The sequence below is a fragment of the Oryzias latipes genome, chromosome 5 (assembly GCF_002234675.1).
Source record: "Oryzias latipes chromosome 5, ASM223467v1".
Classification (NCBI taxonomy): Eukaryota; Metazoa; Chordata; class Actinopteri; order Beloniformes; family Adrianichthyidae; genus Oryzias; species Oryzias latipes.
The window spans coordinates 22225211-22250667 of record NC_019863.2 but is presented as its reverse complement, the minus strand read 5'-3'; the positions used below and the strand labels follow the sequence as shown (position 1 = coordinate 22250667).

Below are 25457 nucleotides of genomic sequence, written 5' to 3'. Positions count from 1 at the left end.
GGGCTTTTATCTACAAGCGTTGATTTTCATCAGCGTCAACAAAAATGATCCAGAATAAAAGGTTAGTCATCACCGCAAAACAACAGGACAGCGTTTCTCCACAGCTTCATGTTCTGCGTTGACATTCTTTCCACTACGGTAACTCTTCAACCGTTTAAGTAATTAACGTAATTCCAGCTGACTTTAAATCAACGGAAAGCAGTTTTGAGCCATTATGCAACACAACATAATGTGTTGCATAACGGTGCAAGGCCGACAAAGAAAAAGCTGCTGTTCTCTTTTTTTTTTTTTTTTTTTTTTTTTTTTCTTTTTTTAACTTGTCCTGTCCAACAGCTGGGCAGACAGATGAGAGCTGAGGGCCTCTTGTGTTGGACAGATTTTACTTTAACAAGAGGGGTTATTAATCTTCAGACAAACCAAAGGTATGTCTGGATAAACCCCTTTTGTAATTGAGGCCAAACTTTATTAATTTCAATCATGTCTGAAAATCTTTGGTGTTGGACCGGACGGAAAAGGAAAGAGGGGAAGAAGAGAGAGGGACGATAGAGAGAGGGGGGGTAGGGGGTGATAATAGGAGGGGAAGGGGGATAAGACCATGAAGCAGCATAAAGCAACAAGTTTACTGGTTGTTAATCATTATGGTAACGTTCAAATGTAGTGCAATAAGGGCGGAGCCTGTCCACACACACACTCAAATGTTATAAACACACCTGCTAGCTGCAAAAAATGTCCACCTGTCGACATATATACAAAACAGATAGTGTTCACACGCATACTTATGCCTTAAAACCAACTAGTGTGAAATATTTCAGTCATTCAGTCATGCAAACTGTAAGTGCAAAGGTGAGCTAACACCTGTGCTCAGGTGAGTGTTTATGTTCCTCTAAAATGGATGGTGGAACGTGGAAAGAAGGAGGGAGAGTGCCCAGCCATCCCCACCCCAAGACCCCCACCGCAGCAGCAGCGGCAGCCGGAATCCCCCCAACGCCACACGGGAACCGGCAGGGAACAACCGCCGCCCGGGCGACCAAGCCCGCCACCCAGGCCAGGGCCAGCCGGACCGCCGCAAGGCCCCCAGAGCCAGAGAGCAGGGAAGCACGGAGGGAGAGAGAGCGCCGCCCCAGCCCAACCAGGAGAGCAGCCCCCCCGCCGCGCCGGGAGAACCCAACGCAGGGCCCCACCGGAGACGGACGCCCACAGCCCCAGACGAGCACCCCACCACCACCCAGGAGTTCCGGGCATCCCCCCGCCCCAACCCCAGGTACGAGCCAGGACCCCCCAAGGGAGACCCGCTCCGCGCTCCAGGCAGCCATCCGCCCGGCCCGCGGCTGGTCCAGGGAGGAGCGGGGCAGGGGCCCGCCGCCCCCGCCCGAGAGGGGGGGAACCCCGGGAAAAAAAAAGAGGGCCCACAAGGGGTGTTGTAAATATGGCCCGACCAGGCTCGGCCACAGTTGGAAATATGGCGGGGCCCAGCGCCCAGGAGCAAGGACCAGAACCCACCCACGCTGTTCTCTGCGTCAGAATCAGCTGATTCATGTTGATTGCCTAAATGTTCAAAGATTCACTGTATTTCAGAGACAAGTATTATTTAGATGTTGCCGGCAACGTCTCTGAGTTGAAAATTTTGTCCTTGCGTTACAATACCTTTTATGTCACTAATCCTTTGCAGTTTCCTCACAGCTCAGAGATCCATCGGCTGCGTTCACACCGAACGCGCTGCAGAGGCAGCCAGTTTTAACGTTAACTGAATGAACAGACGCGATCCGAGGTCCTGTAGTACCGTTTGTGCGCCGCGAATTTTCAACCAGATCTGTCTATAATACGAGACGTATTTTCCTTTGAACTTTAAGAGTTTAAACAAGAGAAAAGTGTGAAAGTGTTCATGTCTAAAACGGGTATAAAGTGTGTGGTGAGGAGTTTTACAGCCATAAAATTCCATATATTATTTATATATATATATTAGAAGTAAAGGAATTTTTGGTTGATGTTTGAATTATTGACCTTGATTCATCAATTGAATTGGATCCCCACTGAAGTAGCAATCTGCTGCCCCAGGATTGACTTGTAGTCAAAAAACATATATATAGTAATATGTGAGGACTGATGGTTGTATGCACTCAAATACATCTTTTCCTAAACGATCTATATGATTAGGTTGACATCACTTCCTCTTGTTGAACCTCTGACTAGGTATTGGTGTGAAGTCCTTGCTGTGATTTTGGTGTGGAGAGCGTCTTCATTAGGAAAGTCTTTCTACCTTTCTAATTCTGTCACCTCGAGGGAGGACATTGTTTTGTCATCTTCCTCCGCCATAATTGAATTTGCATACCTATTTGTGAATCTTTAGCCCCAAAATAATTAAGTAATGAAGCGGCTGGCATTTACCAAGGGCAGACCCGACACCCATAAATGTTCACTGGAAGTCTTTTACCTTGAAATAATGAGCCTTCCTTGAATTTTGTTCCTTTTGATGAAGGACAGAGTTAATTGTTCCTTTGGCTTTGGAACCGTTCGGCAGGCGGCGGCGCATTAAAAGGCGGCTTCTCCTGCTTCAGACCTGCAGGATTGCGAATAGAGTGCGATGAAGTTTAATAGGATACGCTTTTCTCGGAATGTGTTTCCCCTGTCCAGAGAGATTACCAGAATCCCCCACCACCGCCTCCCCCAACTCAACAGCTTCTGATGAATTCATTAACATAATTAAAGCAAATCTGCCTCATCACTTCCTTCCTGCCAAGACAGGAGGCCTTGCAACTCGTCACAAGCTCTGAGGTTGTCCAGGTGGTGCCTGACGTGAGAAAGCAAATTAAACGTGAGGAGAAAAAAAAAAAAAGGAAAAAAAAACTGTCAAATGTAGGAAAACAGATGAGAGGAAGTGGGAAGGGGAGAGAAAAACGGGCAAAAGTGGTCTTATTCTCCCATGGCTGCATTGAAATGCCTTTTGGACCGACCTTCCTTTGTCAGGTGGGCCTCGGAGGAATGAAGAAGACTTCCCGCTTCGCAACAGCAGAGTGGAGCCATGATGACCTGCCACTGGGGGGGGGGGGGGGGCGTCACTGCGGCAGGTTTTCATACCTGGCTTGGCAGCTGTGTTGATGTGTTTTTGCTTCCTTTCTTCTTTCCCACATTGCTATTCTTAGATCCTTTAACATTCATTAAACGAGAATCCATAAACATTGTTTTCCTTAACAAGAATTTTCACACGTCTTTTTCTATTTTAATCGTGAGATTAAATTATGGGAAAAGGGGAGGGGACGAAACGTTGACCCCTGGTTCCAGACTTTATGTGCTGCCAGGTCTTCTTGGTTTTAGACTTCCAATGAAAAGTCAATGTAAACGCGTGAAAAAAACATTTTTCAGGGTTTCTCATCCAAAATTCATGTACACACATAGCGACACAAGTTTCTACGACTGTTTTCAGGCTCTACGTTCAAAATGCACGGCCATATTTGAACTTCAAACCAGTTGACCTTGACCAATCGGTATCGTCCTTTTCAATCTACCAAAGTCCTAACCCTTTGAAAATTGATCATGAAGGAGAATTTGATGATTGTGGTTTGTGCCCGACAGGAATAATAAGACATGACAAGTCTTTCAAATATCAGAATAGAGCTGTGAAAATATAAAGCCTGGAGCAAGATTTGCACAACTTCAACATTTGACACCAAGCCTCTTCCAACTGAGCACATGCCCCAGTATTGGCAACGACAGTCCAGTGTGAACACAGTGCGTTTAGGAACGCTCATTCAGCGAGTTCGAGAACACGCATCACATGCATGGTGTGAACGTAGCTTCACAAATGAAATAAACCCATCTCTGCACTCGTCTACCTTCTGCAGAGCCTTTCTGGAGATCTGATGATTCGCAACATCCAGCTGAAACACGGCGGGAAGTACGTGTGTGTTATCGACACCGATGTGGAGAGCCTGTCCACCTCTGCCATTCTGGTCGTCAAAGGTAAGACAGCCGCTCAATTTGTTTTTCGACGCCAGCGTATGAATAACCTTATATATTTACTCCAAAACAGAGGTGGAAGTGTGGAATCGCTTAAAGTGAAAGACATTTGACAGAAAGCTGTGGAAAAACCCTGAAGGCTTCCATCAGAAATTCAGCAGAGGAGAGCAGAAGTGGAGGCTGCCCGAGTCTGAATGTCACCTTTGATTTAGATCATTTACAAATGGGACATGTGCCGCTACAGGTTCAGCACTTATGCAAGAACAGATGAGTCCAAGTTTGAAGAGCCGTTATTCTATGGTCTGTGCTGAAATTGAATTTGCATTCAAGTCTCCCACTCTGCTCCGTCTGTGTTCTCAGGCTTAACATAGAACAAGCATTGGGAGGGGCGGGGTTTAACCGACAAAATAATGAAACAAATTAACCTTTGATTTAACAAGATGCAAGTAAATATTACATATTTCCAAAAAAAACTTTTTAATAGAAAAAATGAAAAACAGTTTCCACAAAATTAGTGTTTTAAATTCAATAAATATTGAACTTTTAGGAGGAAAATGTTTATTCCTGATATTGAAAAAGTGTTTTCTTTTTGGCAAAAAAGGTTAAAAAATTGACAAAAATAGATTAATTGATTTGATGAATCAATATTGTATTCAATTTTACTAACAAAATAATGAAATATTACTTAATAACCAGTTTTCTTGCCTAAGAAATTGGGTCACAGGTTAAAACAGTGGAGCAACTGTCGCACAGTTGATATTCATGCATACAGGTATTCTATGGTCAGTGGATCTCTAATATTGTCAATCTAACCATCTAGTCCAGGTTTTCTCGCTTTGCTTTAAACTTTCTTGTTAATGACAGCTTCTGTTTGGTTTTGTTCTTTTTGGTTGGGTTTTGTGCAGAAGTTGCAATCTATTTGTTCATTTCGGACGGATTTCCACAGGTGTGTGTGTGTGTGTGTGTCCTTGTTTGACAAAAAAAATTCAATTAAGATTCTTTTTTCTGAGTTGGTTCATTTTTGTGAAAATTATGGTTTTCTTTTATATTTTCATTGCAAAAGCAAATTTCTTTGGTCAAACCAAACTTTTTTTTTTATATAACTACTGAATGAAACGAGTAATATTTTACTCGCAAAAACTCCAAATTCAATCATTATTTTGTATCAAATTTGTCATTTCCAGAAGTATGTAATTTTTTTTAAATTATTCCTTTCATGCAAAAAATCCAAATAATTAAATTATTCCAAATAAAAATTGATAAATTGTGTGAAAATACAAAAGTTATGTGTTTAAGTTATTATACATATATATATATATATATATATATATATATATATATATATATATATATATATATATATATATATATATATATATATACACATATACACATATATATATATATATACATATATATATATATATATATACACATATATATATATACACATATATATATATATATATATATATATATATATATATATATATACACATATATATATATATATACACATATATATATATATATATATATATATATATATATATATATATATATATATATATATATATATGTATATTGATTTTTTTTAAAAAAAGGTTTTTGTTAGATAATCCACCCTTTTTATGATAACTTAACAGTATTTGAGTTCATTTTTAAGACTAAAGTGAATAGGGTTATCTAAATTCCTTTTCAGTATTAAAGTGAACATTATTAAAAAGTCTCATGGACTGGGTTCTTACATCTCCGGTTCTTTGTTTTGTTGTTTCAGCCCCCCCAGGCCCCCCAGACAAGGTTACAGTGGAAGAAATCACAGACAGCACTGCGCAGCTGAGTTGGACTCCAGGCCGGGACAACGGCAGCCCGATTACCGGTTACAGCGTCCAGGCTCGGACACCTTTCACGGTGGGCTGGCAGGCCATGGACACAGGTATTCGAACCAGCAACCCTCGCCACTGCAAGGCGCTTTCTGATCCTCCAATATGTGAAGACAAAAGTTCCTAAAAAGCCTTCGACGTTTCAGTGCCGGAGGCGGTCACCGGGAACATGCTCACAGCCACAGTGGTGGGGCTGAATGCATGGGTGGAGTACGAGTTCAGGGTGGTGGCTCGCAATGCCGTTGGCCTCGGAGAGCCAAGCCCGTCCTCTGCCAAGACCAGGACGGAGGACACAAGTATGTGGACCACACGCAGACACACTGCAGTGAGGCACTGCATGTCGGTAGGGATGTAGGCATGGGTACTGTTTGGGTACTGTTTGGATTTTAATCAGTGTCAAACTGCAATTCTGTAATGGCTCTGGTAGTGATGCTTCACAAATAAAATAAAAATCAAAACAATTCCATTATTTCATATAAATCCTATCCAAAAAGACCTAGTCCTATTTTCAAGTTGCAACACACCCCTAATGTTAACTAATGGAACCACAAGTTTTGATCCTCTTATGGTGAGCGACATAAAAAACCATGAATGTGCGGGTTAGCCTCCACTTCATATCATTTCTGACCATAAAAACCAACTGAGTCCTATCTTTAATATTTAACATGGGAGGAAATAGGAAATGACTCGCATTGCAATCTACTCCTACTGGTAACTAACGCAACCACAAGTTTTGGTACCGTCTTGGTGAACTCCACTTCTAATTGAAAGTCCTTTTATCCTATCATGTGACCTGATTTCGATGATGTCAGTCAAAACAGATCTATTTCTGAGCTGATAGTTCTCGGTCTTTCTGTAAAAGCTTTTTTTTTTTTTTATTAAACATTGAAGTGAGCTCTGCTGGTTTTCTTTGCAACCACAGCTCTTACCGTAAACCTGATGACTTAACACTAACCTTCCCTGTTTTCTAATGACTCGTACACTTCTGTGCCTGATTTTAGTCGAGTCATCAATTTCCTGAGTTGTTTTGTAGGCCTCCCCCCGGATCAATGTTTTGACCCCCCTGACACAGTAACATCTTTTTCTTGACCACAGGATGCATCCTCAGACACAACGGTTCAATAACACGCTGAGGCTGAAAAACACCTTCATCACTGTAGGATTTTCCCCAGAACTGAACTTTTCAGCTAATTTAAAGAGCTGAGCAGAAAAAATAAAATAAAATAAATAAGTAAAAAATGTTTTTACATTTGTCACATTTTAATGAACACACTTGTTAAGAACAAATAAGGGCAGTTAAAGTATTTTTCTTTTTACTTAAGCTGCCTGGTTTGGTTTTAAAAAGTATGTTTGGAGTTTTCTTTCCTGTTCTCACCCCGATCACCGTGTGACCCTTACATCCAGAACTGATGTTGTTTGGAGCTGCTTTACGATTTTCATAACATCTGATGAAAGTAAAAAAATAAATTAAAAAAAAGAGCACAATCAATGTCGCTGACATGGTTCCATATGAGGTATACTTTAAGATGTGTTTTATTTTGAACTCCAATGAGATCCACCAACCATGAATGGAGAGAACGTGTACCAAAAGTCTAGACCTCACTGACCCGGTGAAGGTCAGAGTTCATGATTGAACATTCAAAATTAGACTTTTGAAGCAATGGGGATCCATGGGAAAGTTTAAGAAGACTCATCTCATATTTGACAAAAACATCTGAATTATCTTCAAAACTTGTGGATCAATGTGGTGTGGACCAAGAAGACAGAAAACAACATTTCTGGAAGATGTACAGACACATCTGAACCAAAATGGACTTTCCGAAAAAAAATATGGTGGTAGTGTGCTGATGTGGTCACTGATTTGTTACCTCAAGACTTGCTATTTGAGGTACCAAGTCGTGAGGTAATAAAAGCAGCGCACACACCAGCACACTATTGAACCAAGATAACATATACTGTCCAATCCAAAAAACACTTTACTAAAACAACATGGTGTGTGCTGGTGTAAGCACTGCTTTTACTACCCCAAGTCTTAGTATCTTGAAGTACCAAGTCTTGAGGTTGCAAAGCATCAAAACCTGTTACCTTAAGATTTGGTACCTTGGGGCAGCAAAGCAACAAGGTACCAGTTCTTGGGGTTGCAGTGCCCGCACCAGCACACTACCACCACCATGTTTTTCTGATAGTCCGTTTTGGTTCAGTTGTGTGTCCTTCCAGTACACCTTCCAGAAATGTCCTTTTCTGTCTTCTCTGTCCACAAATGACACAGAAGTCTTGTTACCTCAAAGCCTGGAAGATTTTTTCTTTTATTTTTATGAATGTTGCAATTTCTTTTTCCAATTACCTGAAATGTTTAAATGACTTTGTATCAGTCAATAGTAGCTCTAGGGCGCAATTACTTGTTTTCACTTAACGCAGGTTTAAATGTGTTTTTCTTTATAGATACATTCAAAAAAAAATGTTGAATCAAATAGCAAATTTACTGGGATTACCTTTGGAGGGCAAGCAGATGTGACAAACCGGTGAAACAAATCAGGAAAAACAGACAAAAATGTTATTTTTGAGAGGATTGTTGTGTGCAAAAAAGCAGTGGGTGCAGATAAGGAGAAAACAAGATTCAGCAGATGACTCTCCTTGAACAAACTTCTGAGAACACTGGCTGAGTTTGTTCAAACGTCATTTACAGAATAAATCTTGAGGCCTAACAAGGGCCCACTGAGCGTCGTAAACTGTCCTCTAATTGCTCTCCCTCTGGGCTCTACCTCAGTCCCTGACACGGCTCCCACTGATGTTGGAGGGGGAGGCGGCACAAAGTCTGAATTAGTGATAACTTGGGAGGTAAGTCATCTGTCACATTTTACTGTTCCTTCTATCACCGGGTAATGGCTTTGTTTAATTGTGCAGAATTAAGTGGATCGGTTTTATGGCCTACGTTAGAGTAAGACACTGCAGCTTCTGGTGCTGGAAGCACACTCCTCCCCGCCCCCTTTTGAAGGGCTCGGCGAGCCCGGCCAACAGGGGAAGCCCTGTGGGGTTCAGGTCTCAGAGACGGGCCGGTCTGCTTCTTCGTCTGTATGCGTTTTAATATCACTATAGTTTTGTGTTTTGCTCCCAGCCGGTTCCTGAGGAGCTGCAGAACGGGGACGGCTTTGGCTACATCATCGCCTTCAGGCCGGCGGGTGCGGTCACATGGACGCGGGCGGTCATCTCCACGCCCGGCGTGTCTCGCTACGTTTTCCGCAACGACACCATCCCACCCTTTTCACCATTTGACATCAAAGTGGGGGCCTACAACAACCGAGGAGAGGGGCCATTCAGCACCATTACCACCGTTTACTCGGCAGAAGACGGTAAATTAAAGCTGTTTTAGCGCTGGTGGACCTGGAATCTGCATTTGATCCCGTAGATCGTAGCATTATGATTGCTGGCCTTCATGATGATTACAGTCTGTTGTGCTCCTTACACCAGTAAGAAAATTTTCGCTGTCGGTTCATTAACTTCTTAAATGGGAAAAATGACTTTTGGCTTTTCCCCGTTGTCTCTATTTTAATCATTTTATTTATGATTGCTCATGGGAAACTAATCGTAAATACAGTATAGCCAAATTTCCTATCATTGTTATGCAGATGACTTCCAGCTATATTTTGCATTACTTAAAAAAGATGACACTTGGTCTGATTTATTGGATTGTTTTCAGCCTATGCTACGTTCAGACCACCCTCGGAAACGTGCGTTCAAGCATTTATTTGTAATAAGAAGTCTATTTTTGGCTTCCATGTTCATGGTTCAAGTTTTTAAGTCTGTTTTCTGGCTCTACCTACAAAAAGTGCATTGAAAGTTAAACCAATTCAACTTTGACCAATCAGGGACTCGGGTTTAGTAGTGACGTAAGGGTGGCGTTCTCTTCAATTCACGGAAGCGGCAACCGTTTGAAAATTGGTCATGAAGGAGGAATAATTGCAGTCAGTGCCCGGCTGGAATTCTATGACACAAAATCTTTTGTATCAGAATAGAGCTATGAAAGAAAAAGCCAGATGCTAAAATCTCGTTAAAGAACCCGTTTCTGAACGAGCTTCACATGCTCGGCGTGCACGTAGCATTACTTACAACTGCCATTTGGGGTGTATGGGCCGTTGGCAAGCGAAAAATTTGGCAAACCTATTTGGGCACACAGTTGGGCCGGAAAAAAAAAAGATACAAGGTAGCGGACTGAACATGAAAATGTTCATGCGCATGTTTTTCTACTGAGACACAGTGGGCCAACACTTAAACATTATGTAAGGTAAAGGAAGGCTAAAGTAGGTAAGATGCAGGCGTGTTTTACCGCACACATGATGATTGTACGTTCCATTTTCATGAACCGTCATGGTGGCCTCAAGGGAACTACAAGACACACTTGCACTCCTTTGAAGATGCGGCTGCTCCTGTCTACGACCCTCTACAGGTCTTGACTTCCCAAAAAACCCGCACGATAGCATGTAACCAAGGCCTTAACTAGAATAAACCATTTTCACTTAAACCATCAAAAGACAGAAGTGTACATTTTGCCCCTGAATACAAAATCCCTTCAAACATACGACAAATAGAATCTCTGGGCTCCTCTGTTCAGTCGAGTCTCTGAAATCTTTGGGGGTTGTTTGACAAACCCCAGGAAATTCAAAACAAATACATTTCACCTGAAGTCTTTGCAACGCGGTTTACATTAGTGTTGGTGCAAAGCCGCTTTTCTCCGTGTCAGAATCAACTGATTCACGTCGATCATGTAAACTGTTGAAGAGTTATGGTTGGTCAAAGAGCCTGCGTTGCGACATCTCCAGTTTTAAAGAGTAAAACTGTGACAATCCTTATTTTAGTTTGTTCTATAAATTGGATGATTTTTCTTAAAACCTAGTTGATTTTAAATTCTCTCTTTTGTTTTTGTGATTTTATCTGAGAAAGACGGCATAGAAATAAACACCGACTTCCTTACTTAACGAGATTCCTCTCCTCACAACTGCAAAGAAAGACGCATTGCATCCGCCTCCGCTTAAATCAGCGCTGGATATTAGTTATTGTGTCGGTAGATTACAGGAAATGTTAGCAGACGCTTACCGCACTGCGCTATCGGAGAGGTTTCCTGTTAATTGAATTTGCCGGGCAGATAGTATTCCCTCATGTCAGTCACGGATCCCATTAAAGAGAAGGGTGATTTTGGGGGGGGGGCTTCTCTGTGAAAATACTAGCCTATTTTGTCCTTTTACCTCTGCTTGCTCTAAGTGATGGCACCGGATGAGTTGTCGGGTTCCTCACCATACTTCTGCTCTATTTCTGCAGTCCCCAGTGTGCCTCCTAAGAGGGTTTGGGCCAGAAGTTTGTCTGCGGCACAAATTGAAGTAATGTGGGAAGCTGTCTCTGACATGCCTGAAAGAGTGCTGGGATATGAGGTATGGACCACAGAAAAGAAATATTATGTGTGTGTTCCTGCAAAACAGGAACGTTAAACAATTTCCTGCAGTTTCACTACTGGTTTGGAACCGTCGCTGTCTTTTTAAAGTAAACCTCAGTTTGTGCAGAGTGTTAAAACTGTTCGGATTTGAAGCCTTTAACACCAGAGCTTTAGGCCCAGTATTGGCGTTATTTCGACCATCGTAACTCTCCACTCGTTTACGAAATTAACATAATTCCTGCAGATTCTGAAGACTGAGAAAAGCAATCAACGTAAATCCGCTGATTCTGTTGCAGAGAGAAGCAGCTATGCACCAATATAAAATCTGTTGCATTAATAAATACTTCATTAGAATAACGTTGCTGTGTGAATGGTCAAAAAATTATGGTAGTTTAGTCAATTGACGTAATTCTCATGGATTCTGAAAGCTGAGAAAAGCAGCTTTGTGCTGATATGCAACATGTTAAAATATAGAGCGGTTGTTACGCAATCAACATAAATCAGCAGATTTTTTCGCTGAGAACAGCGACTTTGCGTCTAAATGTAAAGTTTTACGTTAACGAAAAATCAGTTGGATGATTGCTTGTTAAAAAGCGTTTTTTTTAAACATTAAACTTATTTAATAATGTAAAATATTACAAACATTTGTATAAACACCACAAGTTACCATCAAGTTCATCCTTTATGCTAAGTGTTAACAAGAGCTACAAAGTTATTTCCTGCAGAAATGTTTTTGAACTCTGATAATTCATTTCCGTTTCCTTATAAAGTGCCAGTTCCCTCCCCCTTGTGGTCTCAAGGCTCAGCACAAAAGGCAGGAAACATTAAACCAAGCTAAATTAATTACCTTTGTTTAAATCCAGTTTATCTGAGACATTCTAGATCCTTATAATCCAGTTTGTTCCAGATCATTTCAATAAGGCCAAAGAGTCTTTACTGTGTTTGAAGTGTTGTTTTTATAAGACGTGACCTTCAGATTGGATTGCAAAGTTTTTCAGTTTAATTCCTGTTCAAAGGCAAGTATGCAGTGACTATGGAGAGAAGATTGCCTTTGAGCAGTCAGGGAGAAACCACCAGACAGGAAGGATTCATTCATATTCAATCAATATATACATATATATGATTTTCGGATTTTTGATCACCGCGGTGATGAAGCAGCAGGAGTCGCGGTGTCGAAAAACCAACATTTTTTAAGGTTCTACAACTGGTTCACTCTTACAACAATTTCCACAATCAAATGACACAAATAAGCCTTAAATATATGTTAGTTTTAGCTCTAGTTAATAATAAACAAAAACATGAGAAGCCCCAAAAATGATTCCGTAGGAATACTGGGAAACTCCTTATAAAGTCAATGAAATCTGAGGCATTTTAATATATCAGCAGTAACTGTTTGCTAAAACACAACTGTGTATGAAGTATACCATTTTTTGCAAATATGTTTTGTAGTGGTTTACTTCTTCTAACTAGAACAACCTTGAAACCAATAAACAGCGGCCTTTTCATCTATTTACCTTAGGAGATGCTGCTGAATCTTACTTATATCTCTGCAGAGATTTCATTTTAGGCTATGATTATATCATGACTTGACCTCAGTAGTTACAAACACCTGCAGCCAACTCACAAGAGAGAAGAGACAAGTCTTCCTCTTTTCAAAAACTGTAGAGTGCTTTGCTGTTTTTAGTCCCCACAGTGCTCTTTGAAAATCTGTCACCTCTGGCCCTTGGCACAAAGCTCTCCAGTTGCCATGGCGCTGGTCACATTGTCCTTTTAGAACAGAGCTCAATTCTCTGATTGCGGGTTCTGAAGTGGATTAAGGCTGTTGAATCTCAACGGACCACCAACAGCATAGGAAGTGGGGGCGCTCAGACTTAAATTAGACGCTGATAGGATTGCAAATCCTATCAAACTCCACATCAGATCCTCTGCAGAAGATGGTGGTGGTGCAAACTGTATTTCAGAGATTTCCACATGCAGCTTTAACTGATGACATGCTTTGGAAAGCATAAAAGGAAACACTATTCCAAAGGGAGTTCTTTAGTTTGGGTTGGTTGGATGTTTTTGCGTGGATGGAAAAACAAACTAACGTTATGGATTCAAAAGGGAGCGTCTAAAAGTTAAGGCATGATCTTATTGGAGAACTTCTTGGACTGTCTATTGAAAAGGGATTACAGTTGTCAAGTCTTGACGTTCAGAAGAACGTTGCTTGTTCACTTTGAGACATAAGTAAACAGAAACAGAAGTACAAGTAGGGGGTTGTAGAAACTTGATAGAAAAAAGGAGAAATATTTTGGTCAGAAGTTACTTTAAAGTGTTCTCAATGAACACCAAACAACGATGTTCAAAGGAAAAAAAATGCATTTCAAATGGATTTTAGTAGAAAAAAACGTAGAGAAAAAACATGTTTGTAGCTGAACAGCCGAAGTAAGTACGCCTAAGTAATATTAGCAAGGTGCTAAAAATGTGTCATGTGTAGCCTTATGGGGTGATCACAGTTTTTTGATATGCAAGCTACTTTTGGAAAAACAAGCTCCAAAATCTCTCTCTCTTTATGTATACATACAGAGGGAAAGAGACATGTACGGTATAATTATGTTCAAGATTTTTGTTTGGAGTGACTGACCTTGAGCCAGTCTAGAAAAAAAAGCACATTAACAACTGCATCCATGGTAAGGAATCTGATGCAGAACACATTTCTGGAGTTTAGGAGGAAGAAAACCTCCATATTTACTAGCAGAGCATAGTGCTCAGTTAGGTGGGACCACACATGTATGCAGACACATGTACCAGAGGATGTTTGATTGGCGGTTTTGCCAATCAGTCAATTGATGTATTTTAGGGTTAGGAAGATGATTGGATTACAACAATTTTAAATAGAGAGAGAATTTGTTTATTCATTTTGATGCCACGTAATTTCGGTCAATCACGATCGACATATTGGGAACCTCTGACTAACTTTAATTGGTAATGTGTTGAAAGCAAAACTTTGGAGGAAAAACACAGAACCCTGCGGTACACCATGTGAGGGAAAATCTTATGTAATCTATCGAAACAAAATGCCTTAAATCTTCTTAATATAAACCCTGTAAAAGGAAAAAAAACATATTTTGGTCCCTCTAATAGTCATAATGAATTAGCTGTCATTTTTTATTGTGAACTAATGATAACACCATCAACAACTGGACACAAGGTCAGTAAAGACCCCAAAATAGAAAAAATAAAAAACTCCTTTTGATTAAATAATTCTCACAGCTCTCCACGTTTTTTGTTTTTTTTTGACGAAATAAATCCATTCCTTGGTGAGTAATTTATGACAGTTAAAAGATGAATAACCATTTATCCAAATTAATTAGACAAACAAATATTTGAAACTTATTTCTTGTGTGACCGACTAATTCCCCGTTTTATAAGACGCAAGCTGGTGATGAGATTCGCATCAATAATTGAGATTCCACTTGTGCAAAAATATATTATTCATCTCCTGCTTACCGCTCCTGCAATACGAGTAGCATTTTATATTTCAAGGCAGAGAGTGAGAGATGAAAATGACAAATGTTGCAGTCAGAGGTGTGAACCGCTTTCGCACCTTCTCCCCGCCAGGTTGTGTACTGGGAAGATGACACCAAACCCGACACCATCGGCAAAGTGCGCATAACTGGAAACTACACCCTGGTTAATATCACGGGGCTGAAAGCAAACACGGCGTTCTACCTCTCTGTGGCTGCTTTCAACACTGCCGGCCCCGGACCGCAGTCTGCGCCCATCAACTGCACCACAAAGAAGCCACGTGAGTCCATCGCCTCTTCTTTTTATGTCCCACAGCAGTCCTGGACTGCAAGGACCAGATTGTTTTTTCAATATTGCCTTCTTTTTGCGGCACATACTCGAAAACACACCAAAATTGGCAAACGCCTAGTACCTGGTGACGGTGAATTTTTGGCTATAGATTTTGGGCCAAAGAGGACAGAAAAAAAACATCTAATAAAAAGAAATGCGGTCAAAATCTCTTCTGGGGCTCAAAAGAAGATTTCAAAATTCACTAGGAAAACCAAAACGTGTGTCCGGGATCACCAAAGGAGGTTTTGGAATTATGGGATGGCCACAGGACCTACGTTTGTTTGAGTGATCTTCACAAAAGTTCACCCACACGCCACCAGGTTAAACTATGGGAGAACGTATAAAAAACAGCAAAAAGTCAAGAACACTTTTCGTGCCGAACACACCTCTGTTATACCATGACAACACTGAAAAAGGGGTTGACCACATGCACAATTCACACACATATAAGGCTCCTCCCCCAATAAAATCAATCTAATTTTTAAATACATTCTGTGTTGACTTCTGTTCTGTTTTCACACTCAAAACTTACGTCAAATATTCTTATTTCAGCTCCCGATCGCGCTCCGCTCAACATACAATGGACCATGATTGGCTCCACGCTCACCCTGCACTGGGACCCTGTGGTCGCCACGGAGACAGAGTCAAAGGTGACAGGGTATTCGGTAGGTTCCCATCTTTTGCGGAGCTCTGATTTATCAGCCGCTTTCTCCGTTCCTGTTAACCATCTTTTCGGCACGCCCCCGTCTCATCCCAGGTGGTGGTGAAGAAGCATCGCTACAATGAAATCAACACCATCTTCACCAACAAAACCACAGCCGAGCTCAGCCTCTCTGCCAGCGACAACTATCTGATTCAGATCAAGGCTCTGAGCGAGGGCGGGGAAGGCGTGGGCAGCGAGCCCATCCACATACACAAGCTGAGTAGGTTTACCATCTTTCTTTTCTCGTGTCGTTTCCGTTTTGACCACTGGAATAACAAAGAGGGCTCACTTAATTTTTGCAGAGCTGCATCTGTTTGGAATGGTGTAATAGACTTATTTTTAGTGCAGGAAAAAGCGACCTTTTTAGAAATGCGCACACGCGGCCATCCATCTCTGCCATTGAGTTATTATTCCTTGTTGACTGGTTGCACAGGGCTGCAGCATATAAAGCAGTTCTGTGCTCCTATCTCACTGCCGAGCAACACTGTGGGGCCCCTCAGCTTGCCATTCTCCTCTTTGATGTGATACCAACTTCATCTTCTCGAGATACTTTAATAGCCTCTCCTGTTGAAAAGCAGTAATAGTGCAGATATGAAAAAGTTTGCCTTGATTTATGATGACTTGCTTGAAATTTACAGCAGACTATGGGGGGGGGGTTTCTTCCTTTATTTCATAAAAATACAGAAATAGAAATATTTTTTGCCTCTGCATAAGCTAATACAACGCTTCTGGGTTGCAGGCATGGGGGCAAGAGGTTCGGGAGCAGGTCACCTCAGTCGGGTTTCCCTCTCCGCCCTACTCATCCGGTCACTGCTCTGCTCGCTCTGGTGATACGGGACATCTACTTTCCCTTCTGTATTCTTCTCGATGCCGACCCTCAGCTGGACCGGCACAAGGTTTCAATGGCGAGACTAGAACAGGATTTGACTGAAACTCCAAAAGAAATCGGAGTCCTTTTTGTAGGACAGTAAGATGGAATCCTAACCAGTGGCGTGTATGATAACTTGCAGGGTATCTTCCAGTGTAAAAGTGCCAGGTTGTGCTTCAGAAAGTCTGACGTCCACTTGACCTTTATTCTTTCATATGTCGTTCAGATGCTATTGCCTTAAAAGCCACTTCACAAAAATATAACAAACCAAAGTAGAGAACGCTTATATAATAGAAAACAAAGTTAAACGTACACAGAAGCATCACCGATGCTTCCCGTTAACCTTCATATAATCACAAGAGTTGCTGAAAACACATTGGGTTTAGTGTGTCCTGTTGAAATAGTTCCTGCAGCAGACATTGCTAAGAAATATTTGACACAGACGCAAAATCCAACCAATTAAAATAACGTTTGGCAGAGCTGTCATGGCCAATGTAACCATGCGACTGCGCATTTAAATATTATCGGTGATAAAGCTGCTTTTCAGTGAAAGGAAATTTACCGTTTTATTTGTCATTGAAATAATGCTGTCCAACAAACAAACCAAGGCACTGAGCCACAGTTGAGTGCTGTTATCAGACTAATATGGATTGCTGCGTTCACACCAAATGCTACTTGTGCATCTATTTGTGTCCGCCTCCACAACAAATTTGCTGCTAGATGCTTGTCCAAAAGTTTGATTATAAATTTGACGTTCCTTGAAAGGAGCCATTAAAAAGTTTTTCTCAACCTTGCTGCTTTATCATGAAAGACATAGACGGTGTTGTGAGAGCAGCTTGACTATTTATTTTGGGGAGCTCCAAAAAGGTGTCAGCAAGCATATTGCCATGTCTGGGTTCATGAAATCTCTCCCAGTGCGGTGAGGTTCATCATCTACTGTAGGACCTGTGTCAGAATGACGGCCACGTCTTGGTACTAATATGAAAAATATCAAAGTTCAGAGGAGGACAAATGGCAATGGGCAGCTTTCCCTCTCATGTTGGTTTTAAATTTCAGCCGCTGAATTCCTGAGAAACGTTAATGTCAGAATGTTTTGCACTTTTGGCCTCCACCCATGTAGAAAGTGTCTCTGCGCCACCAGAAACATGTTGCCACAAGAGAATCACACAATGCCTGATGCTCAAAATTCACCGCATGACTCGTCGTAGCCTCTGTGCATTATCTTAACATTTAAACTAGACGCCCCTGATGTGCTCATCGCATATGGTGTGAACGTAGCTTAAGGTTATCTTAACTCACTATCCATTAGTTCTCGGCCATGCATACTTAGTGGTCACTCAGTACTACCATTTCTGTACTTTTAATACTTATTTACTATTAAAACTGATTTCAGCATAGGGATGGTGGGGTTCCCAGTTTTGGAGCCTTCGGGATCCCTTTCTTACTTCTTTGCAGATGATGTGGTTCTTGTAGATTTTTATTGAGACCTCCAGCTCTTGGAGTCCACTAACCCAAGTTTGAGTCTATGGTTTTCTGCTAGAGCAGGGATGGATCGTCCTCAGCAACGCTGATGTGACGGCAGTGTCGCTTCCTGCTAACTCTATGTGATGTGCCATGAACTACTAGTAAACTTAGAAGTGACTTCTTAAACCAATACCTGTGGCTAAAATCAAAACATTTTCAACATAATTTGTGGTTATACATAAATATGGTGTGTAACAAACGCTTTAAATTCATTCACACAATCAGGCACTTGACGGCAAATTGTTGCTCCTTCTGAACAATGGACAACTCAACTCATCACAATACTGATGTGTGACTGTACTGTATATCTATCTTTGTTGAAAAGTGAAGGATGGATCAGTGCAGCTATATGGACGTTGTGTTAAGGGATGAGTACGAGTTATTGGATTGAAATGCTTTCACCCTCACCTATAGTCACCAGCAGAAGTGCTGAAGGAAAAACTAAGACATCAGATAAAGCCGGCTACAAAAGGTTGATGCTAAATGATAGCTGGATTTTCACCTGGAGTGAAAAAAACAAGCTTCATATCAACTGGATATCCGGCTATGATCCCTTCTGGGTATGTTTCGTGGACATGCCCAACCAAGTGGTGGCACTCTGTTAGACCCTGGACCACAATGAGATATTTCTCTAAAGAAATTGTCAGATTTTATGGAGCTGGAGGTTGGGGTGGAGGGAGTCTAGGAGGTTGCTGCTCTTGCGACCCAAATACAGTTAAGCAGAAGCGCATTTATGGAATTGTTTATCTGTGCCATTTTTCCTAAAGAACATTGCATTGCGGGCATCGTATTTTCACTAGTGTTTGTCAAATACATGAAAAATTCATAATTGATGAGCTGTGCCTGAAACCCACTTAATTTGGGTTGCTGAAATAATATCAAGTCTGCCAGAGAGCCACAGGCTCCCGAGCTTTCTACTCCCTCAACAAGCCGATAGAGCTTGGCATTTCTGCTCTCTATCTTGAGCTTCTATAAATAATAAATGCCTATCACAGTCTGCATTATCAGTCCAGCGGAAGAGGTTGAGGGTGATAGATGTACGGTGAAGCTCAGTGCAGATGCCCTGAAGTGTGCCGGGTTTTTTTCTATACTACGATGACCCCTGTGGTCTGAAACACATCGCGATCTACAGCCTAGATGACCGGCTGCCACAATAGGACAAGATAACAGTGCCTTTATTAGAACTTACCCAGTGTTTTTCTTTATTTCCTGTCCAGATAGCAGAGTGGTCTTTTTTTATGACTTTGACGTATATTAGCGATGAAAAAGCTCAGAATGTGGCAGCCACTTTTAGTGAAAAGAAGAAAACAATTGCAATGGAATGTGCAGATGGCTGGTCCAGATATTCTTGATCTGTCTCTTGGTCCCAGCATAAAGCTACGTTCACACCGTCCTTGGCACCGTCAGGCGACCACTTCCAATGTAAAGTCTATGTAAACTCGCGTTTAGGGCTTCTGTGTTCAAAACATTGCTACACAAGTTTCTAATTACCTTTTATATGACCATTTTCCTACAGGAATATGTCCTTTTAATCCCCAAAGTGTCAATTGTTTGAAAATTGGTCAGGGAGGAGAAATTGCGGTTTGTGCCGGTCCAGAATTTTATAAAACAAAGTCTGTCATATATCAGAATAGAGCTGTAAAAGAAAAAGCCTGGAGCAAATTTGCAAGATATTGGTATTTTAACAACGGCTCCGGGTGGTGGATATGCGCTAGTAAACACTAGCAAAAGAAAAAGACAAAGCCCCTCCCAGATTGACCATTGTCAACACCATATGCTAAAGACAGCATCAGAAGAATGGTGTGGGAATGGTCTGGAGAGTCCAAAAACTGCGTACCTTTCACAGCTTTTACATCAGTTGGTCAAAAGAAGCAACTGCTGGGGTCCTGGGTAATGTTCAAGTTAAGGGACGTAGTCAACAGAACAGCTATTTCTTTCTGTGCCTTTGCTAAATGTGGGGTTGTGCAGGATTTCTGAGCTAGAGGCAATGTTTTGGTCTTCATATTGCACTCTTTACCTCCAATCCCCTCCCCTTTCTTCTCAAAGTCAAATTAAAGCACAACGATTTGATGCAAGGTGACTGGAAGTCGTCACTTAACCGTCTGAACAGGTGGACGGGACCCCAGAGGCCTCATAAAAGGTCCAAACGGCTGACGCGATTGGGCTGTCCTATCTGCCCCCTTGACTGGATTCATAAAACTCTGTGCTCGTTGATTAAACTGCTGCGGCCCAAGTCAACGGGATATTGATTTTCCAGGGCCATTATTGTGACTGTCACAATTCCAGCTGCTTGATTGACCAATGCCCAACTTCTTATGCACTTGTTTTTTTGTGTGACAGTACAGTATGTTAGGTTTTAAAAGTCCTCTACTATCTAGTCCCCCCCCCCCAAAGACAATGCTTCTATCCTTACAATTGGAAAGGAATCTCCTTGTTTTCGTCTACTTTTTTTTTTTTACTTCATTTACTCCTTAGACTCAAGACAGAAGATGAGTAGCATAGTGACAGATTGTGGCTTTGAATCGAAGCAGTGACCTGAAATTGAACTGCTGATTTGATTTTTTATTTTGTTTTTTGGGTTGCAAATCAAAACCAGCTTCATGCCAACAGCAAAGACGCCCGGTCTAACCAGCATTTAAAACCATGACAGTTGTTGTGTTAGAAACAATTCAAGATCACAAACTACTTTTTTTCTGGCTTTCATGCATAACACAGTTTAGAGGGATGTTGCTAACGTGGCTAATTGTCTCTACGGCATTTTATTCAAATTGAGTAAATAAACTTGAAAGGGTCATGTTGGGTCATTTCAACTGAATAAATGTGTTAAAACAAATATCCCAACATAAAATCATTAAAAGGAAATCCACATTGTTAGCGCTTTACAATTTTTTTCTTGCTACCATGTTAAGCTATTAGATTGCTAACTAACAATTTGCATTTTTTTTTTATATATCAGCAAATATCTACATAAAACATGCATGTTGACTACAAAAAGGTATTATTTTACAACTTCTCCTTTCTGGGTTACATTTAAAGTTCATGAATTACCAGCGCTTTATATTTAATCCCATCTGGGTGGTTGGTTAAAATGTTTTCTTGGAGGCTAAAGGTCATTTTGCATCTCGCAAAATCATGCACAATTGTGTAAGATTTAGATGCTAAACTACGTAAAAAACAGATAAACTGTGTAATTCTCCACTGACCAAAAATATTGAACAGCACAAACCTTAATTCACGTTAAAACCCATTGACCGAAACCCTAGACAGACATCTGCGCTTATCAGTAAATGTAGAATGCAAAAAATACACCCTTCTATGATTCATCTATGATTGAAAAACATTTCTTTCACAACTCACATATCAGAGGTGGATGGAAATAGCAGCCTTTTTCTTTTTCTTTAATCAAGAATGGACAATGATTTTTGCAGAAATTTAAGTTGTTGCGACATTAATCTAAACGTTGTGGTACCATTTCATTGGATGTAGATATAAAATGTAACTACAGATTGTAAACTAAATAAGGTTGAAAATCTAATTTTCCTTTTTCCAAATGATTGTCCTCATCCTGATAATTACCAGCTTACTGATTGATGTCCACTGATGTCCACTTCATTAATTTCTAAAATTAGGCACAGATTGTAACAGATGAGTCTCCCTTATGCCACACCATATGTGACTTGAGGAGGTAGAAATTAAACTATTTACAAGTGCCACTTTGCAAAAAACAAAACAAAAAGAAAAGTGCCACTTTTCCCTTCTGGTATATTTTGAGGAGATTTTTTAGGATGTAATATAATTTAGCAAAAACAACTATGTAGAGTAGTTCTTTTGGGTGATTTACAGGAGGATCTAAACACATGGTATATTGATCCACTTTTAACATGATCCCGTGGCATTTTTCTGATTATGGAGAGATCTTAAAAAAAACAATGTATTTGTTTTGTAAGAAATTTGCTGGGCGGGGCATATACGTTTTAGTTTTGCTTGCCCGTTATGGCATCTGGCTCAAAACTGTGCAGTTGGATAGCTCACCATTACATCATACTGCCCACCATTTTTTGTTGCACCGGTAATGTTAGGTTGGGGTGTGAGAGGCTGTAAACCAGCCGGAGAGAATGTGAACAGAGAGCTCTCGGCAACAGGGGAAGGCGGGTTTACACAGTGGTTGACCTAGAACTTGGAAGCAAATTTCTAATGAACTACTGCCGCTCTCTAAAAAACTATGTCCCAAAAAACAAGAGGTTTTATGAGTTTTGCTAAAAAATTCTATATACCACTTTGAAAAGATAATCGTAGGTCTTTAAATTCAGTTCAGTATTTGTTCCTTAGTCTAAGTGATGATTTACAACATTTACTAACCCCATACTTTTTTCACAAGACATTTCTGGGTTTTAGACATTCACTATTTTGTTCCTGCAAATCTATGTACAAAGAAATAAAAAGCAAACAAACAAAAAAAACGTATGTCTGGTCTGACCGGGTCTCTCAGCTGTTCTGTTTGAAGTTAAATCATTTCTTTTAATTTCTTAGAAATACAAACCCAATAGCAAATAATTTAATTTTTTTCATAATGTAATTAATTTAATGTAAGTAATAATGTAATTTCATAATTTTTTAATGAACAAAAAAATGTTTGAAGTCGCGCCAAATTTGTCTAACATCTGTTCAAGCGGAAAATCATAAATTAATGCTAAAAGTCACAATCTAGCAGGTAAAGGATGTGGCTGGAGTTTATCATCAACATTTCTATGATATTGCTTCAGTTAGTTTAGCCTCTGTAGTTATTCTTAGGAAGTTCACCAACAATGTAAATAGCTTGCAAATATTTCTTAACAGCCACTTTACTGCTTTTTTATAGTGTTTTCGGGCTTTAATACTGATGTATTAATCAATGATCTCTGTGAGATACATGTATGATGGCATTTTCATATTGAAAAGTAACTGTAATGTCTTGTATACTAAAACTGTGCATGTTATTAATGTTTGTTCATTTGTGTTGTTTTTCTTTTTCTAAAACTAAGTTAATAAAAATGTTTATTCATGATGCCTGTGGTTTTTCCGCACATTATCCGTTTCTGGAAATGGGATTCTATAGTGCAAATATGATGAGAGATTTTAAAGAGTTGAATACATTTATTTTGTTTTTGCACATTCTCCCTTTCTTTGCACCAAACGCCTGATCCCCAGAGCTAACAATCGAATTTCCCCATGGCAAGATTAATAAACTATTTTATCCTTGTATTACTCAAGATTTCCAAATAATACCAAAAGGCCAGATTTTGCGCCACAAATACATAATCTTAAGTAAAAAGACTCTCAATTTAAGAAAGATTGTCTAATTTTCTCTCTTGCAGGAAAAATAATCTTATTGTGTAATGTGAAAACATAAAAAAGCACATCTTAGAGACTAGAATTTTTTTTCTTAAAGTAAGAATGTTAGGTGAGAGGATTTTTCTTACACCACTGGGTCTCCGCAACGCAAGCTTCACGCAGAAGTTCTATCTCCGGACCTTTGACGTGTCGATGTTGCAGCAAAAAGCCAGAGAAACATTATAATAAACATTATATTTTATATTTAAGGATACATGCCCACGGAATAACGCACGTCAACACTGCAGATAACCCGGCATCCAGAAGTTTAATTTTGGTAGTACAAAAGCACAACATAATTTATGACATCAGACATTAAAGTTAACGTTAAAGTCCCATAAGCTGTCACACACCTAGGTGTGTGACATTTGTTCTCTGCATTTGAGCCATTCCCTGGGGGAGCGGTGAGCTGCAGACACAGCCGCGCCCGGGATTCACCCCCCCCAATCTAACCCCTTAATGCTGAGTGTCAAGCAGGGAGGCATTGGGTCCCATTTTTAGAGTCTTTGGTACCTTCCAATCACCGGGCAGACACTCTACCAGAAGGCCACTGAGCTGGTGCATTTTCCAAGGACTCAGTGAGGAAGGAGAGGCCATGGAGCCTGATTGCTTCTGTTTTGGATGAGCTAGGGGACGAGCTACTCAAGACGGGGGTTGCTGGACCGCCCGCTCCTCTGGGTGCTTGGAGGGGGGGGTCAATGTAAACTAACTGATGGTTGTCAGACAGGCTCCCCCATGCAAAACAAAGCAGACGCAAAGCCACGGTAAGTATGGTCCTAGTTGGTCTGAGTTGATGTTTCTATGGCAACCACTCTCACCAATCAGGAGTGGGCTTGTTGGAAGTCCACATCTCTACCACATGAAACTGGGCTCAGGAGGATGTGTCAAACATTTCAAACGTGAGACCAGATGTTTTTATTGAGGCGTGTGATTGGTCAATTTATAACTTAATTAACTTTTACTAAAAAAAAAACCATCAAGACAAAAAAAAAATAGGATTTGCAATTACATGTTAAACAAACGTAGCCGAGAAAGAATGGTTATTCTGACAAATAGAATTACTGAGTAATAACTGTTTGTGTTTTTATAGAAGTCTATGGGATTTTTGGCTTCTTGGAACCAACGGGTACTTCCTGTTTGGGACACGAGGGTGGGGGAGTCACTGCATCCTTAACAGACAAAGTTACATGTTCTCCAATCCAAACTATTACAAACATCTCTTTTTTAGTGCAGCAATGATTAAAGCCTCTCCTCCAGATCATTTTGAGAGTCTCTCTATCTGAAAGTCTTTTAAAGAATCCTGTTGTGGTGCTGCTGATCCAAACAAGCTCTGCTTTTCAACCCAAATCCATGTTGGTATTGGTTCTTGCTAAGAAAAGACGGTTAACGTCAATGCCAGCACCGAGCTTTAATCCTCACAAACACAGAGGCTCTCTACAAAAACATCTATACATCTACGCGGCCCGCTGCTGAATAATTCATCGCAGTTCACCGAGAGGACTTTTCACATATCAAGGGGGGAATCTAATGATCAAATGAATTGTATGAGCTTGAACATGGATGGGCGACAGACATCACAGCGGCGGCTGATTTGACTAAAAGCACCTCCTTTTCTAATCCAACGCAAAAGCGGCAGAAAAGCCTCGCTTCTTGTGAAAAGCACAAATCGCTGGCAAACAGGCCATCAGAGTCAGTGAGATCTGAGCGGGATTATTTTATATGACAGCAGTTTGTAGAGCAAAAGGAGTGCTTTGGAATAATCACAGACTCATCAAAGCGCTGTCGACCCGGCTCGGCACTTCAACGTCATTGGAGCGACGTAGGAAATTGGGTCCCAAAACAAGCAGATGCTTCACCTCTGAGCAGAGATTGGATCTGTGCAGGACTCCAGCT

The 25457-nt window shown here is 40.7% G+C and overlaps 1 protein-coding gene across 1 annotated transcript in view; it reads left to right on the top strand.

The window, feature by feature from the left end:
- The window catches only part of LOC101162284 (contactin-3), an 89012-nt gene extending 65774 nt beyond the window's left edge, over window positions 1-23238 (top strand). Inside the window, exons 14-23 of the mRNA XM_020703382.2 lie at window positions 3840-3957; window positions 5732-5890; window positions 5984-6133; window positions 8605-8675; window positions 8953-9187; window positions 11151-11260; window positions 14863-15049; window positions 15652-15764; window positions 15857-16022; window positions 16542-23238. Of these exons, the coding sequence (XP_020559041.1) occupies window positions 3840-3957; window positions 5732-5890; window positions 5984-6133; window positions 8605-8675; window positions 8953-9187; window positions 11151-11260; window positions 14863-15049; window positions 15652-15764; window positions 15857-16022; window positions 16542-16633 (1401 nt within the window). The 3' untranslated portion in view covers window positions 16634-23238. The remainder of the gene's footprint in view (window positions 1-3839; window positions 3958-5731; window positions 5891-5983; window positions 6134-8604; window positions 8676-8952; window positions 9188-11150; window positions 11261-14862; window positions 15050-15651; window positions 15765-15856; window positions 16023-16541) is intronic.
- Window positions 23239-25457: the final 2219 nt, after the last annotated feature.